This window comes from Grammomys surdaster, unplaced genomic scaffold (genome assembly GCF_004785775.1).
Source record: "Grammomys surdaster isolate TR1022 unplaced genomic scaffold, NIH_TR_1.0 125807, whole genome shotgun sequence".
Classification (NCBI taxonomy): Eukaryota; Metazoa; Chordata; class Mammalia; order Rodentia; family Muridae; genus Grammomys; species Grammomys surdaster.
Genome location: NW_021620638.1, coordinates 3668301 through 3682652, shown reverse-complemented (window position 1 = coordinate 3682652; position 14352 = coordinate 3668301). Strand labels below are relative to the sequence as shown.

The window sequence follows — 14352 nt, the reverse complement described above, 5'->3', positions numbered from 1 at the left end:
GAAATTCCTCCCGTCACATAATAATCAAAACACCAAATGCATAAAAACAAAGAAAGAATATTAAAAGCAGTAAGGACAAGGACAAGTAACATATAAAGGCAGACCTATCAGAATTATACCAGACTTCTAACCAGATACCATAAAAGCTAGAAGGCAGTTGTCATACAGACCCTAAGGAACACAAATGACAGCCCAGGCCGCTATACCCAGCATAACTCTCAATTATCATAGATGGAGAAACCAAGATACTAGGACAAAACCAAATTTACACAATATCTTTCCACAAATCCAGCCCTACAAAGGATAATAGGTGGAAAACACCAACACAAAGAGGGTAACTACACCCTAGAAAAAACAATTAAATAATCTTCTTCCAACAAACCCAAAAGAAGATAGCCACACAAACTTAAAAATAACAGGAAACAACAATCACTTTTCCTTAATATCTCTTATCATCAATGGAGTCAATTCCCCAATAAAAGGACATAGACTAACAAACTGGATAAGTCTGTACCTCCAGGTAGAGAGCACAACAGTTAGATGGTATAACAGGATGGCTGCTCTAGGCAGAGAGCTTAACAAGTAAAAACTACCTGCTTCCTATAGACAGATATTAGTGAAAGTTTGAATTAATTGCTTTAAAGATGGTATAAAGATGTATTGCTCTAGTAAGTCTTAGAGGATACGCATATTCTTTCTAATGTGGCCTCCATGGGAGTTTTGGGTTAATTTCCTAACATGACAAAATAGAAAAAGCCTAAGAATAGGCACATACAGTACTTTAGTTTATCTCATTTGTTTTAGATTGTTTTAATTTTCAAAATGAGCATGATTTTGAGTTTTGTGGTTATATTATTCCTCTGAGAGAGAGGTCAAAATAAAGGTTTTTCTGGTTACTGGCCCAAGGATAAGCTGATTTGGGAGAAAGGTTTTGTCTTTGTGTTTTTAGATAAGGTGATTACACATCTTCCAGAGTTATATGGATCAGATATGATGAAGGGAGACCCCCCAGAGGACTAGATTCCAGAGAACCAAACAAAAAAGTTAACTTGATGATACTAAAACTTTGTTTTGAGATTTGTATATTGCAGAATATACAACCTTGATGAGTCTCATCATCAGACATGCTGAACTGTCCTGCTTTGAACTTCTGATCTCTTTGACTTTCAGTTGGATCCAGTCAGGACACAGATCTGCATCAGAGACTAAAACAATCATTGGTGTGGCCTTCTTAAAGCCAAGAAACTCCTCCATTTTCTCTACTCCTAACCCCTTCAAAGATATCTCAATGCCCATATTCACCTAGAAGAAGTTACGAAAGTCACTGCCAGAGTTCTCTGGACTTAGGGGTCTAGAGGTGATTATTCTAGTTGTCTTTCTAGGGAATGTTAAAATGGCCATAATTGGAACAGGGAGGAAACAGCTAGAATTGACTGTGTAACAACCATAACCGCATTTGATAGAAATCTTTACAATAGCTGAAGTTGTAATTTCTTATTATGGTACAGAATTTATTTTGACACAGAATCAAAGCTATCATTAGTATAAATTTCCTCTATTGATACAAAGATTTTTAAAGTACAAGGCTTGGACCCAGTCTTTCTATAATGTCATTACAAACTGATCTGAGATGTTTAAGCCTGTGAGTTAGGGGCCAAATAGAAAACTCAAGGTTAGGGTGTTTTCAAATAATGTAATTAGAAATAGCTGAGAGTGTTTAACTGACAACAGTCCAAATTACTTTACATAGTTGGTTTTCAAGAATGTCAGAAATCCACAGAATGTGACATTTAATGTTATGTATTCTTTTGTTGTTGAGACATATCTGCTCCTAGCAGCTCCCCTTTTGTGGATTCAGAGAATAAATTGAAGAGTCTCTCCCTCCAGGTGAGGTAGTACGTTGTGGCTAGGAGGCCTCTGGGCAGAAATTGCCTTTCTCTCCTGCAGACCTGTACTGTTCTTGAGAGGACAGAACTTACAGGTTAGGACAGCTTAGTTCTGCAGAGACAGAATAAGCTAGTCCTTAATAATTCCTGTTTTTCAAAAGTCTGTTATATGACCCTGGGCCACAAGGCTGAAGACTGATGCTCCAACTTCCTGACTTATTGGAGCTGTATGGGTAGGCAGCTGTCTCTTCAACTTGTCTCAGTTCTGGAAGCTGAGTTAGGCTTCCTATATTTTCAGATAATGTTGCTCTTTCTCAGATTTCAGATGGGGTTGAAAGATTACTCATAGTCTCTTAGCCAACCCTGGCTATTTAACATTGAGAAACTATATTTGAGAAGATAGTTCTCAAATAGTATAAAAGCTAAACCTGGACATAACATATGGATTTACAAGTCTTTTAAGTTAGGATAGATGACAGAGTGTTCTATTTAATTGTCAAAGATGATGGACTGGATGTTAGGTATATCTTATTCTATATAAATTACAAAATGGTAATAAAAAATTTAAAACATTTAAAAAATTAAAAAAAAAAAACTATGGTATCATTAGCTGATGGCAATTTTCCCTTCACTGGATCACCACTGTCCATACAGCTTGTGGTTGACAGTATACAGCACAAGACTGAATTGAAGGGTGTGACTTTCTCCTAAGCAAAGATTGAGCTATGACACTTTAATATTTGATCTACTCTTTCCAATTTGTGTATGTATGCTTGGCAGGCATGTCCATTTGTTATGGTAGGCATGTGCAGAGGACAGCTTTGATGAGTCGGTCCTCTCATTCAAACTCACATCATTAGGCTTCACAGCAACTCTTTACCCACTAACCCATTCCTTCCATCTTCCCTACTGCTCTTTGTAAAATGCAAACTTCATCTTCATTTGTGCATTCTAATTTTATCCTATTTCATTTAGGGCACATATTCTGCTATTTCATTCTTTGGGAATTCTCATTTTTGGTATCTTCTAATATGTAACGAATGTTTATAAATGTTCAATTTAGCACTGAAAAATATACTTATTATTTGGGGGAGTATCAGTTCCTCATGATTCTAGTTCACTTAAGAAAGATAAAAGCTTGCTGAGTCCCTGGTAAACTCCACCCCTGTTTTGTTTTAATATGTTCTTTAAATTTCATGTATTGGAAACTTAATGAGTTACTGCAGGGCCATCTCTATCATAAAAGCTAGCCTCTTTGTTTACCTTTATCTGTTGCTGAGTTACATTTGGACTTCACAGAGTTGCTATTAACAAAAAGGACTTTGCCATGCATGGCTTTTCAATCTTGAACTGCCAGCCTTTAGAATCACGAGCTAAACAACTTTTGTACTATATACATTATCTAGTCTGTGGTATTCAGACAATAACAAAAATGAAGTGGACTGAGACAATTTTCTTGTAACTTCATTAAAAGTTCCATGTGTAGAGTCCCATGGGTTAAGTCTAGGACATATGCTTTTATTTTACAAGGTAACTGGTTGCCCTGGATTTGAAGTAGTGTTACTTCTGGATGAGGTATTTCTGACTGTAGATATCCCCAGAGAAGTTGCTCTAACATACTTTTGTTTGTTTGCTGTGCTCTATAGCAAAAGATCTAACCACTGAGAAAACCGTGCTAAAGTTTGGGGGCCTGTTCTGGAGGAGTAGGGGCCTAAAGAGTAGCCAAACTCTAATACTGTAATAAACTTCCCCATAGGCAGAATATCCACTCTTAGGACTTTCTTCTTTGAATAAAGTGCTCCCTAAAGTGCTCCCTTTCTAGATGGTATCTTTCAGATTCCTAAGATAAAGTTAGGAATCCTTCTCTGGTTCCTGTCTGTTGCTTTAAATTTATTTTGTTCAGTTAGAAAAGAGAAATGCTGTAAATTTGTGTCTCCTTCCAAATTCTCTAAATTCTCTAAAACACCTTATTCTCATTTTGAAATTTTCATGCAAATCTTGTAAATTTTGCATTTATATTGTTATACAGAAAACCAAACTCCTTCAAGAAAAAAATTAAAGTTTGATGAGATGACTTATACCTGTAATCCAACATGGGGAGACTAAGGCAGGAGAACTCCTCAGAGCTCAAAGTTAGCCTGTGCTACAATGTGAAATCCCATCTTGATAGGAAAAGGAATAAACAAAAGAAAAGGAAAAAAAGGGCAGAGAAAAGAATGCTCTTAAAATGCAATCTGAATAGAAAATTAACTGCTTGTAAGCTGTATCCTAAGAGCCTACCAAAAAATGACATATGCTGATAAGCATTTACATATATTCTGGTATTCACAAACACAGTTTACATGTAGACTTATCATGTGTGCACAGAATGAAGTATTTAACCATTCTCTCCTATCACTATACTTTTTCTTCTCAGTCTATGAGGGACTAAGCCCTCTTTGACTTAATTCATGTCACCAAAGTAAATAACATCAAAATAAAGGAAAAAAATAATTAAGATCCTTAATTTTACTGGAATGAATATTAGAGGGCTGCATTCTAGTATGTCCCCCGTTTAGTAGTCACTAAAGACACAATAAAGAGTTCAATATCTGTGGAGCATGACATTATCCATTCCCCCAAAATGTCACCAGCAGCTTACCTTATTAGCTCTAGCTGTGCAAGTTCCTGGTTTGCTTGAAATATAGGCTTTTTAGTGAAGAGTTCACCAAGGATACATCTAATAGAGAAAAGTAGAGCCGTTACTATCTAAATTTCCTCATTTTAATTCACTAAGTTTTTAGTGCCCTAAGAAAATGTATCCATCTTACCCACAGCTCCATACATCAATGGCTGGTGTATATCGTTCTTCTCCCAAGAGCAGTTCAGGTGGACGATACCACAAAGTAATGACCTTGTTAGTATATGGGCGACTAAGACAAAAACAAAAACAAAAATCATAGGACTCTTTAAAGTTAGCATTTGTTGTAGTAAGAGATTCTCTCAATAATACTATTATATACTCCCAAAGACTGAACCACCAACCGAAGAGTTAGCAATGGGCTGGACCTAGGCACCTCGCACATATGTAGGAGATGTGCAACTTATTCTTCATGTGGGTCCCCCAATAACTGGATCTGTTGCCTGTCTGTGGATCCTGTTCTAATTTGGCTGCCTTGTCAGGCCTCAGAGGAAGAAGATGTACCTAGTCCTGAGGCGGTTCACCCTTCTCAGAGGAGACGATGGAAAGGGGGAGGAGCTGTAGGGCTGGGAGGAGAGGAGGGCCAAATATTGGAATATAAAGGGAATAAATAATTAATGGAAAAAATAGTACTTTGTATAATCAAAGCAATCCCATAATCCTAATTCTGATTAACTACAGTATTTAACACACAAACATAAAATTCATGGACAAGCAGCAGTAATTCCCTGAACATGTGAATAGAAAAATAAGGAGTTAGCTGTTGTAATTTGGTGAAACAAAAGTCACTCATCAACTCAATTACTAAGTAATGTTTTTTTCCTTTCCATAAAAACTTTAAAAATGAGTAATTCATAAAGAAACGACTAAAAGAAAAACAATGTAGTTCCAACTGTGATTACCTAATACAATGACTTGTTTTGTTTTGGGTCTGAAGATTAAATCAAAGAACTCTTATATGCTAGGCAAGTGCCTTACCCAAGTCCCTAACAAAAGATTGCTGTTTGTTGATGAGATAGGGTCTCGATGTGAAGATCAGGCTAGCCTTGAACTCACAGAGATCCTCTTGCCTCTTCCATGTTGCTAGGAATCAATGGGGGTGCCACCACAGTTGGCTCCTAGCAAAAGTTTTAATTAGGCATATCTTTGTTAATATTTAACACATTTGGATGCACCCTGGCTTGTAAAAATAAAGTAGATATTGACTATTAGTTATTTGTGGTCTAGACTACACAGAATTACAAGCTACAGGTATGGTGCTTTATCAGAAAACTACAAAGAGAACATATATAAACTGAGGTTACTTAAATCTAGCCAACTTATAATAACACTAAGTCTGACCATCCTCCAGTACAAAATTCAGTAGTAAAGGTTTTTTTTTGTTTGTTTTGGTTTTTCAGGCAGGTTTTTTGTTTCTTTTTTTTCTGTGTAGCTCTGGCTATCCTAGAACCTGCTCTGTAAACCAGGCTGACCTTGAACTCAGAGAGCCACCTGCCTGTCTCCAAAATGCTAAGGATTAAAGATATTGCCCAACTCCAGCAAAGTATTTCTAAACATTAGATACTTTCTTTATGATTCATATGAATAAGGATGATCCTAAAAAATATCAGGACCCATGGTTAAAGTATAGGCTTCAGAGTAATTACATCTTTAGATAACTTATAAACCTTATTCTTTTAGATATATTTCAAATAACAAAAGCAAGATAGGAAGTTCCCTCAGGAAAGTTATATTCCAAGCCTATTCACTCACCTGAGACTGGTTGAATTGGATTCATTTGGGGAGAAGAAAACAAAATGCCCACAATTTAACCCAGCAGCTTTCTCCTAGCAACCACAGGTCTATGCTCCAGAAAGCCTAGGATGCATCTGAACTACTCCACCCTAACCTGGCCAAATTTCTCTAAGTAACTTGAGCACCAATATTCTTAAGTTATCAATTTGGGCATCACAATATTTCCAAAAGCAAACAAAACTTCTGTTGACACTGATAAAACTGAAAATTAACAAATAGGAGTCTAAAGGCTTTTTTGTTTGGTTTAGTTTCAAGCAAAGCATCACTATACCATCCCTGGCTGTCCTGGGACCTGCTTTGTAGCCAGAGTGGTCTTGAGTTTCCAGTGACTTTTCTACCTCTGACCCCAAGAGCTGGAAGCCAGTCATGTACCACCACACCTGGCTAAAACGCCTATGAAGCCAATAAAAATTGAGTATACTCTCCTTAGTAAATTTTCTTTGCTTATTTCCTGCTATCACTTATCTTCATATAATATAAAATGTTTCCATTTTTCTTAACTACATACTATTATTTCATACATGACAAAAGAGCTCCCAACATAATATCTAGTCTCAACTTTCAATAATTAATCTTGACTTGCTTCAACTGTCTTAAACTGTTTACTTCAGTCAAAAGTCAAAACATTCTTTAACATGAACCCAAACATAAACCCCAGGAAAACATGGGATACCATAGAGCAGTTAAATGTAACATAAGGTAACTTATGACTCTTTTGGATAGGGGAAGAAAGCTTAAAAAAAAAATTGAGAACTAGGTTTTAAATTGATTCAGGGGTCTATGAGCACTTTTTAAGTCTATGCTGTAAAACTGAAACTAGAATAACTACTCAAAAAATATTTAAATTAATACAAATATCTAATTTTTAAATTTAGAAAAAAGTATGGAAAAACTACAAATATTTAAGTGATGAAATTTATTTAAAGAAAAGTTTAAACAAAAGATTAGTTTACATGCCATATATCAAATTCTATGTAACTGCCTAGTCATTTTTAGCTTTTAGTTGGCCACCTTTATCAAACTTAGAATAGTCAACTTGCAAGATGACTAAACACAAAACTACACAAAAATAGTTTTAAATGTATCACAAAGTATTTAATATATGAGTTAATTGCTTTCTACATTTTTCTAAAATGTTAGTTTTTGCCAGGTACTTTTGCTTGTTTGGTGATTTATTTCAATGCGTTTCTTCTATAGAATCTTAGGAATTGCAGAGAGAAGTTGATTTGGTTATGGTGTTTCCTATCTAGATTCATGTAAAGGAAGCAAGATTTAAAATACTTAAATCTTTCAAGCAAAACATAATAAAATCTTCAGTGATTTCTTTCATACTATAATTTGTAATATTTTTCGAGACAAGAAAGAAAACCTTAAGGTTTCATGAGAAATCTCGAGCATTCTGTTATTAACAGAATATTAACCTGCCTAGCTGCTACAGGAAAGCAATCCAGGGGCCTTTGGTCTTATGGGTGGGGAATGAGCATGGTCTCCCCATAGCCCACAGATAGGCCTCAAATCTTCCTGTCTGGGCCTCCTAAGTGCTAAGATGACAGATAGTATGCCATCATATCTAGCCAGGAATCAAAAAACTCATCTTAAATACAGTAACACTTTTACAATTTCAACAGCTACAACCCAAGAATGAGCTGTGATGCAGGAGGAAGGAGAAAATGCCATGGGTCAAGTGAGCCATAAAAACATGGCCCTGAGAGCTGGTCAACTGGAGTTAAGAGCAGCCCAGATGAAACATGGTAAGTAGTAAGTAATACCTCGGGGGATACAGACAGAAAAGTAGATTCTAAAAGCCCAGCTCTTGTGCTGTTTAAGACTGATTGTAAATATAAAAGATGTGTGTGTGTTTTTATCTGGGAACTAATTGATCTAAGGCGGGCTAGAAACCCTAGGTCAGGATTAAATAATTTCTACAATAGAGCTGCTATTACTACTGCTTACACACTACTTCAACAGTACAGTTATTGTTTGTCTCACCTCGAAAGTGCCTTGCCTCCTCCATCTTTTAAAAAACATTTTGTTTTAAAAAGAAAACCAGGTCATGTCTCACTGCAAATAAATAAAACTTAACTCAGCCTTATAGTAAGCCTATATACTGAGGATCTTATTCCTGTGACCCTACTATAGGACACCAGGGTGCTTACCACCAACTAAGCTTCTCCTACTGTAATATTCTTTGTCTGGGTCTTTATTAAATTTTCTTTCTTTCCTTTAAATCTTCCAATTTACTTCTTCAAAGATGGCTATCCTAATTGTCCTATTGAAAATTCCTCTGTTGAAAATTGCTTTCAAATAGTACTACTTGCAGCAGTGATAACAGCATCCTTTAGTACTTGGGTCATTTCTTCTAGAGCAGCTGTCCCACTAAATACACTACACTTCTCATCCTCACTGCAGTGAGTAGTAAGTGCTTGCCACTGCCTTTTCTAGGCATGTCTCATAATTCCACTCCTCTTTCTTATTTCTGGCAACAGCCTTGGAAGGCTGATGTAAATGATCACAGATATTCCAACCAGGTTGCCTGGATGATTATATGACAGTTACCATTTGAACTGATGCTATAAGTGAGAAATTATAACACTTTAAGCCAGTACTACATTTTTTTCAATAGTTTTGCCTTTCCTAACTGTAAATGTATCCAGCTACTTGACCAGAAACCTTATAGGTAAGAATGGAGACAGATTTTTCACAACAGGTAATATTTTCTAACTACTCTCCGGTAGAGACCCTTGTGAAATAATTCACCTCTTTCTTACACACAGTCTATTGTTCTGTTCTAGCCACAATAATTTTTATCAAAATTTAGTGCAACAGCTTTTTAACCAATTGTTCTTTCCAGATTTTCAAGATTAACTCACTTTTCAAAACACAGTCAAAACGAGTTTTAAAACACATTGTTTCTAGTGACTAGTCACACAAGACTTACTAAATGTTTTTACTAACTACCAACCACACTGAATCTTTAGCTCCCTAAGATGGCTGAGCAAATGTATGTCTTCTAGAGCAGGGAGAGAGAAATCAAGGTGGGGGTTGGAGGGAGGGAGGGATTTAAGAATCCTTTGAAGAAGTTAAAGGTGTTGTTGATGTTTAAAAAAAACAAAAAACAAACAAAAACCTCTTTTAACAAAGTAATTGATGGAATATTCTTGAAATCACAGCACTCAGTATCCTGAGAAACAGGAGGATTTTCAGTTCAAGTTCAGCCTGGGTCATATACTTAACTCCCTAATAACAATTAAAAAAAAAAAAAGGTAGGTTGGTTGTTTCTGCTCCTCCAAAAAGGATACTATGCCACATTTTCCATTTTACTATTTAATGAGAAAAAAGCAAACACTGAGTAAGTATGCAAACAGAAGGACTTTAATCATAAAAGCAAAACTCAACATAAAAAAAAAGCTAGGAGGGCACTGAAGCCAATTTCACAAACCACATCACCCAACAACAATTTATATAGTATTACAAGAAAACACTCCATATTATGATTAGGTTGATATATTTACAAAGGTAAAGATCAAAGTAAATAAAACTGAAATTATGTTTAGAAGTAAAAAGAATTTAAATGCTAAGAAATTCAAAAGTATTGTTGCAATATGAAGAGATAATCCAAATGCAAAACTAATTGGAAATCCAGAATCCTAAAAAATTAGCCTTTCAAACTTCCAGATCTGGTTACAGATTCCTGACATTCTAGAGATCTTGTTTACACCATAGAAAGAGTTAGGAAGTTCCATGATAATACATTTTTTTCCCTCATGGATATAGCATTAAAAAAAGTTTCAATTTATTTACATAATTAAAGTTCTAAGCAATAAATTCCATCAAAGATGGTCACACCACATAAAAACTCAATCCTATTATTAAATTAAAACAATAAGTCCAATGATACAGATGGCAAAACTAAACTTTATACATACTTCAGAAATAAAAGAGTCTAAAGGCCAGCAAGCTCCAATTTTGCTATTAAGTACCTTCATCTGTAAAAGACCGATGGCTTTGGATTTGTTTTATAAACCTAAAACTAACCAGGAAATAACACCAGTACCTTGAGCATGCAGGGTGAGTACTTTTATTACTTTCTGAAAAGGCAGCTAGCTGATGCCGGGCGGTGGTGGCGCACGCCTTTAATCCCAGCACTTGGGAGGCAGGGGCAGGTGGATTTCCGAGTTCGAGGCCAGCCTGGTCTACAGAGTGAGTTCCAGGATAGCCAGGGCTACACAGAGAAACCCTGTCTTGAACCCCCCCCCCAAGAAAAAACAAAAAAGCAGCTGACATTATCATATCAAAAAATGAAGCAATATATAATGAAACAGCAACAACAACAACAAAATGCTTTTTTTAAAAAAAACCCTTTACCTTAATCTCATTATCAATTTTTTTTTCATGTTTAGCTTCCTAGCTTAGTACTTAAACACTACCTAAATACAATAGAATTGAACATGATTATGGAAAAAAGTGAAAAAAAACATAATTTGTTAATCTACTTCTAGAAAAATATAGTTGGGAGGGCAAAGCCAGTTAAATTCAACAAATCTGGGGATGTAGATGTCTCAGTAGTTAAGAGCACTGGCAGCTCTTCAGAGAACCCAGGTCCAACTTCCAGCACCCACATGGCAGCTCAAAACCATATTTAACTACAATTCCAAGGTATCCAACACTCTCTTCAAACCACCCTGGGTACTACACATATGCATAGTGCATATACATACATGCAGACAAAACATGTAAGTAAATTCAGCAAACTCTCTGCTATAAAATAACTACAAAAATGGTTGTTTATCTAATGGTACCATTCAAAGAAACCTGGCAAGGATCCTAGAACTCTCTAACTGAAAGATACTCTCACAAGATCAAGGTATAATCCAAGGACTTAGCCAGAAAGCACTATAGTATTTCTCTCCATAATTCCAGATCTACTCCCTAACTCTATTGGATACTGGTGATGTGAACAACGAGCCATGTGTTTTAATTTGTACCCATCTCAGAGTACTTTAACTTCAACTAACTTTTTTCTGGCATAGTAAACAAGGCAAGTAACATGGCTTAATTTAAGATATGCACACCACTTTAGTGGAGAGGTGCAACAAATACATATGCTTGATAACAGGAAAAAATATCAACACTGGAAATTTAGATTTGCAGTAGAGAAAATATGGGTGATAGGTTCCAGGAGGGTGGTGGGGACAGCAGGACACTGCTTGAAAATTTAGTTGCCTTTCTCATTTTACATAATCAAAACAGAGTACATAAGAAAAGAACTGCAATTTCATTTTGATTGTCCAATTAAGTCATTGATCTGAGTAAGAATTCCACTGTAAAGACTGTTGAGGGATATTATTTACTGTTACGTGTACCACTCTGTATTATTTTCTTGTCTTAAGGTCTCCAGCCTTCTAAAAGATCCTCACCATTACCCAGGAACCCCAAAGTTCGCTGCTACATATTAAGACCATTCTGCAGGTCAGAGTCCCCTTCTCTCAAAACCACATTTGATATTTTAAAGCATAAAAGAAGTAAAGTACTGTTTCTCTCTCTAAAATGACATCAATTCAAGATTTAAGAACAATGAGCCATAATGCTAAATAATTTCTCCAAATCCTAGAACAAATGGCAAGATAGGAATAGCCACTAGATGGCAACATCGCTTTTAACATGTTCTGCTTGGTGTTAGCAAAAGTGTTAAAAACCCTTTTCTCCATCTCCCCTTTCACGGGATCACAGAGAAATGCAGCAGACTTTGGTTACTATTTAAAGAAGTTTTATCTTAATAATGGCAATTTTTAGAAGCATTAATAGGTATCTGTGTTTGTTCATTAGTTTGATTACTTTGTAAGTCACAACTTAGCATTTTGGTTTTGATAGTTCTGTGGATTGGGCTGCCGGTCTCAAAAACACCAGATAAGGGGCTCTATCACTAAGCAACATTTTAAGCTCAGTTTTTAGAGCTGTAAAATTTTGTTCTTTTTTGAGGACGTCATTTGTTTTGCCTGCCTGTATGTATGTTCCATGTGCATGCCTAACGCCCATGGAGGCTAGAACCAGAAGATAGAATTAGATATCCCGGAACTGGAGTTCCAGATGGAAATGAGGTGTCATGTGGTTGCTAGAAACCAAACCCTGGGCCCTCTGCAAAAGCAGTAAGTCCTGTCAACTACTGAGCCATCTCCCCCAGGTGCAACTTTGGAGATATTAAATCCATCATCATAACATTTAGAGTCATGACACTAATTTACTAGCTTAACCAAGATTTCACAGCGACCCCAGTACAGTGGCAGAGGTTCCATCAAGAGGCCTATTCAAGACAAAGCTGAACTATAAAGTATGTTGGAGGCCAACCTGGGCTACACGGTGAGACCTTATCTCAAGAAACAGGACTTTACAACTGATTAAAGGGTAATGCAAAGACAACAAACAAAGTCTCTCAATCTAGAACTATTTTATTTTCTTCAAACTTAAAAACAGTAATAATAAGTGTGCTCTTATAATTTTTTTCTCTAAAAGACAGTAAATTTCAACTTTTTTGGAAAATACTCTGTCCTATGGGAAAGTTGATTTCTCCAGTAAATATTAAAAACATTTTTTAAAAAACACGCAAAATAGAAGGGATATCTAAAGAAGCAACTCCCCTCAAAGATAAATGTTTGCTTATAAAACAAATGATACAAAGTTGTTTTTTTCATTAATTTGACTCCCTCCCCAGAAAGAACTTACTATTCACAACTTTAAGATTGAAAATTACAGGGTTATAAATTTCTCTAGCCTCAATTCCTACATCAATCCACCACGAGAGACCATGTCAGTGAACTACCACATCTTCTCTCTCTCTCTCTCTCTCTCTCTCTCTCTCTCTCTCTCTCTCTCTCTCTCTCTCACACACACACACACACACACACACACAGTGTCAAAGATAGATATCATGTATGTATGTATGTACATACATACATACATACATACATACATACATACATACATACAATAATTTTTATCGGGAACATCTATTTCAAATGCATGGGAATACCTTTAATAAATAACCTATTAGCTGTAAAATATTAATAAATTAGGATGAAACATAAGAAACTAAGAAGAATGAAAGATATTCATTCAAATATGATAGTTAAGTCGCATCAAGGACAATATAACTAGAGTGAAATATCAAGAGATTAAGAAAACAGAATCATTAATTAACCAAAATTACTCCAAATATCCAGAAACTTTTAAAAACTTTAAAAAATTATTCAAGTGAAGTTTTAGACTAAGTAACATTAAGACCATTTTCTTGACAAATTCTACCAAAAGATACATTACTATATGGTAGAAATATTTAAAAATTTAGCCCCAGGTACAGAGGTATACATATTTAATTTCAACACTTGGGAGGTACAAGTAGTTGGGTCTCTGAGTTCAAGGTCAGCCTGGGTTATATTATGAGACTCTGTTTTACTTTATACAAATAAAAAGAGTTGAAAACCTGAACTCTATATAGGTCCTTCACCCTGTCAACACATACCTTAAAGTCATTTAGTCCTTCACAATAACGAAGACACAACTGAATGTGTCCAACAACAGAAGAATTAATGAAGTATGGTATATGTGCACATTAGAATATCATGAATTTGGGTAGATAAGGAGGTAGGAGGATCTGGGAGAGAGTGTAAAGAATATGACCAAAATACAGTATATAAAAAAAATTCTAATAAAATATTTTATAAAAAATGCATACTGTGTTGTTACATGTTGTAACAATACGATGAACCTGAAGGACATTAAGGTAAATAAACCAGGAACAGAAGACACAGACCACATGATCTCATTTGTATATATAAGCTAAAAAAGTTCAATTCAAAAAATTAAAGTGAAGAATGGTAATTGCTAAGAGTTGTGTGTTGAAGTCTGAGAGTTGTTCAAAAAATATAAAATCTTCAGTTAGATGAGAGGAATAAGTTCAAGATATTTAACAAACAAGTTGATAAACCTAGTAACAAT

The 14352-nt window shown here is 35.5% G+C and overlaps 1 protein-coding gene across 2 annotated transcripts in view; it reads right to left on the bottom strand.

Moving 5' to 3' along the window:
- Positions 1–14352, bottom strand: part of Cdk13 (cyclin dependent kinase 13) — a 101267-nt gene that overhangs the window by 22736 nt on the left and 64179 nt on the right. For both annotated transcript variants that reach the window (XM_028789241.1, XM_028789242.1), the window contains exons 8-9: positions 4697–4798; positions 4528–4605 (exon numbers count right to left, since the gene is read on the bottom strand). In XM_028789241.1, the coding sequence (XP_028645074.1) occupies positions 4528–4605; positions 4697–4798 (180 nt within the window). The remainder of the gene's footprint in view (positions 1–4527; positions 4606–4696; positions 4799–14352) is intronic.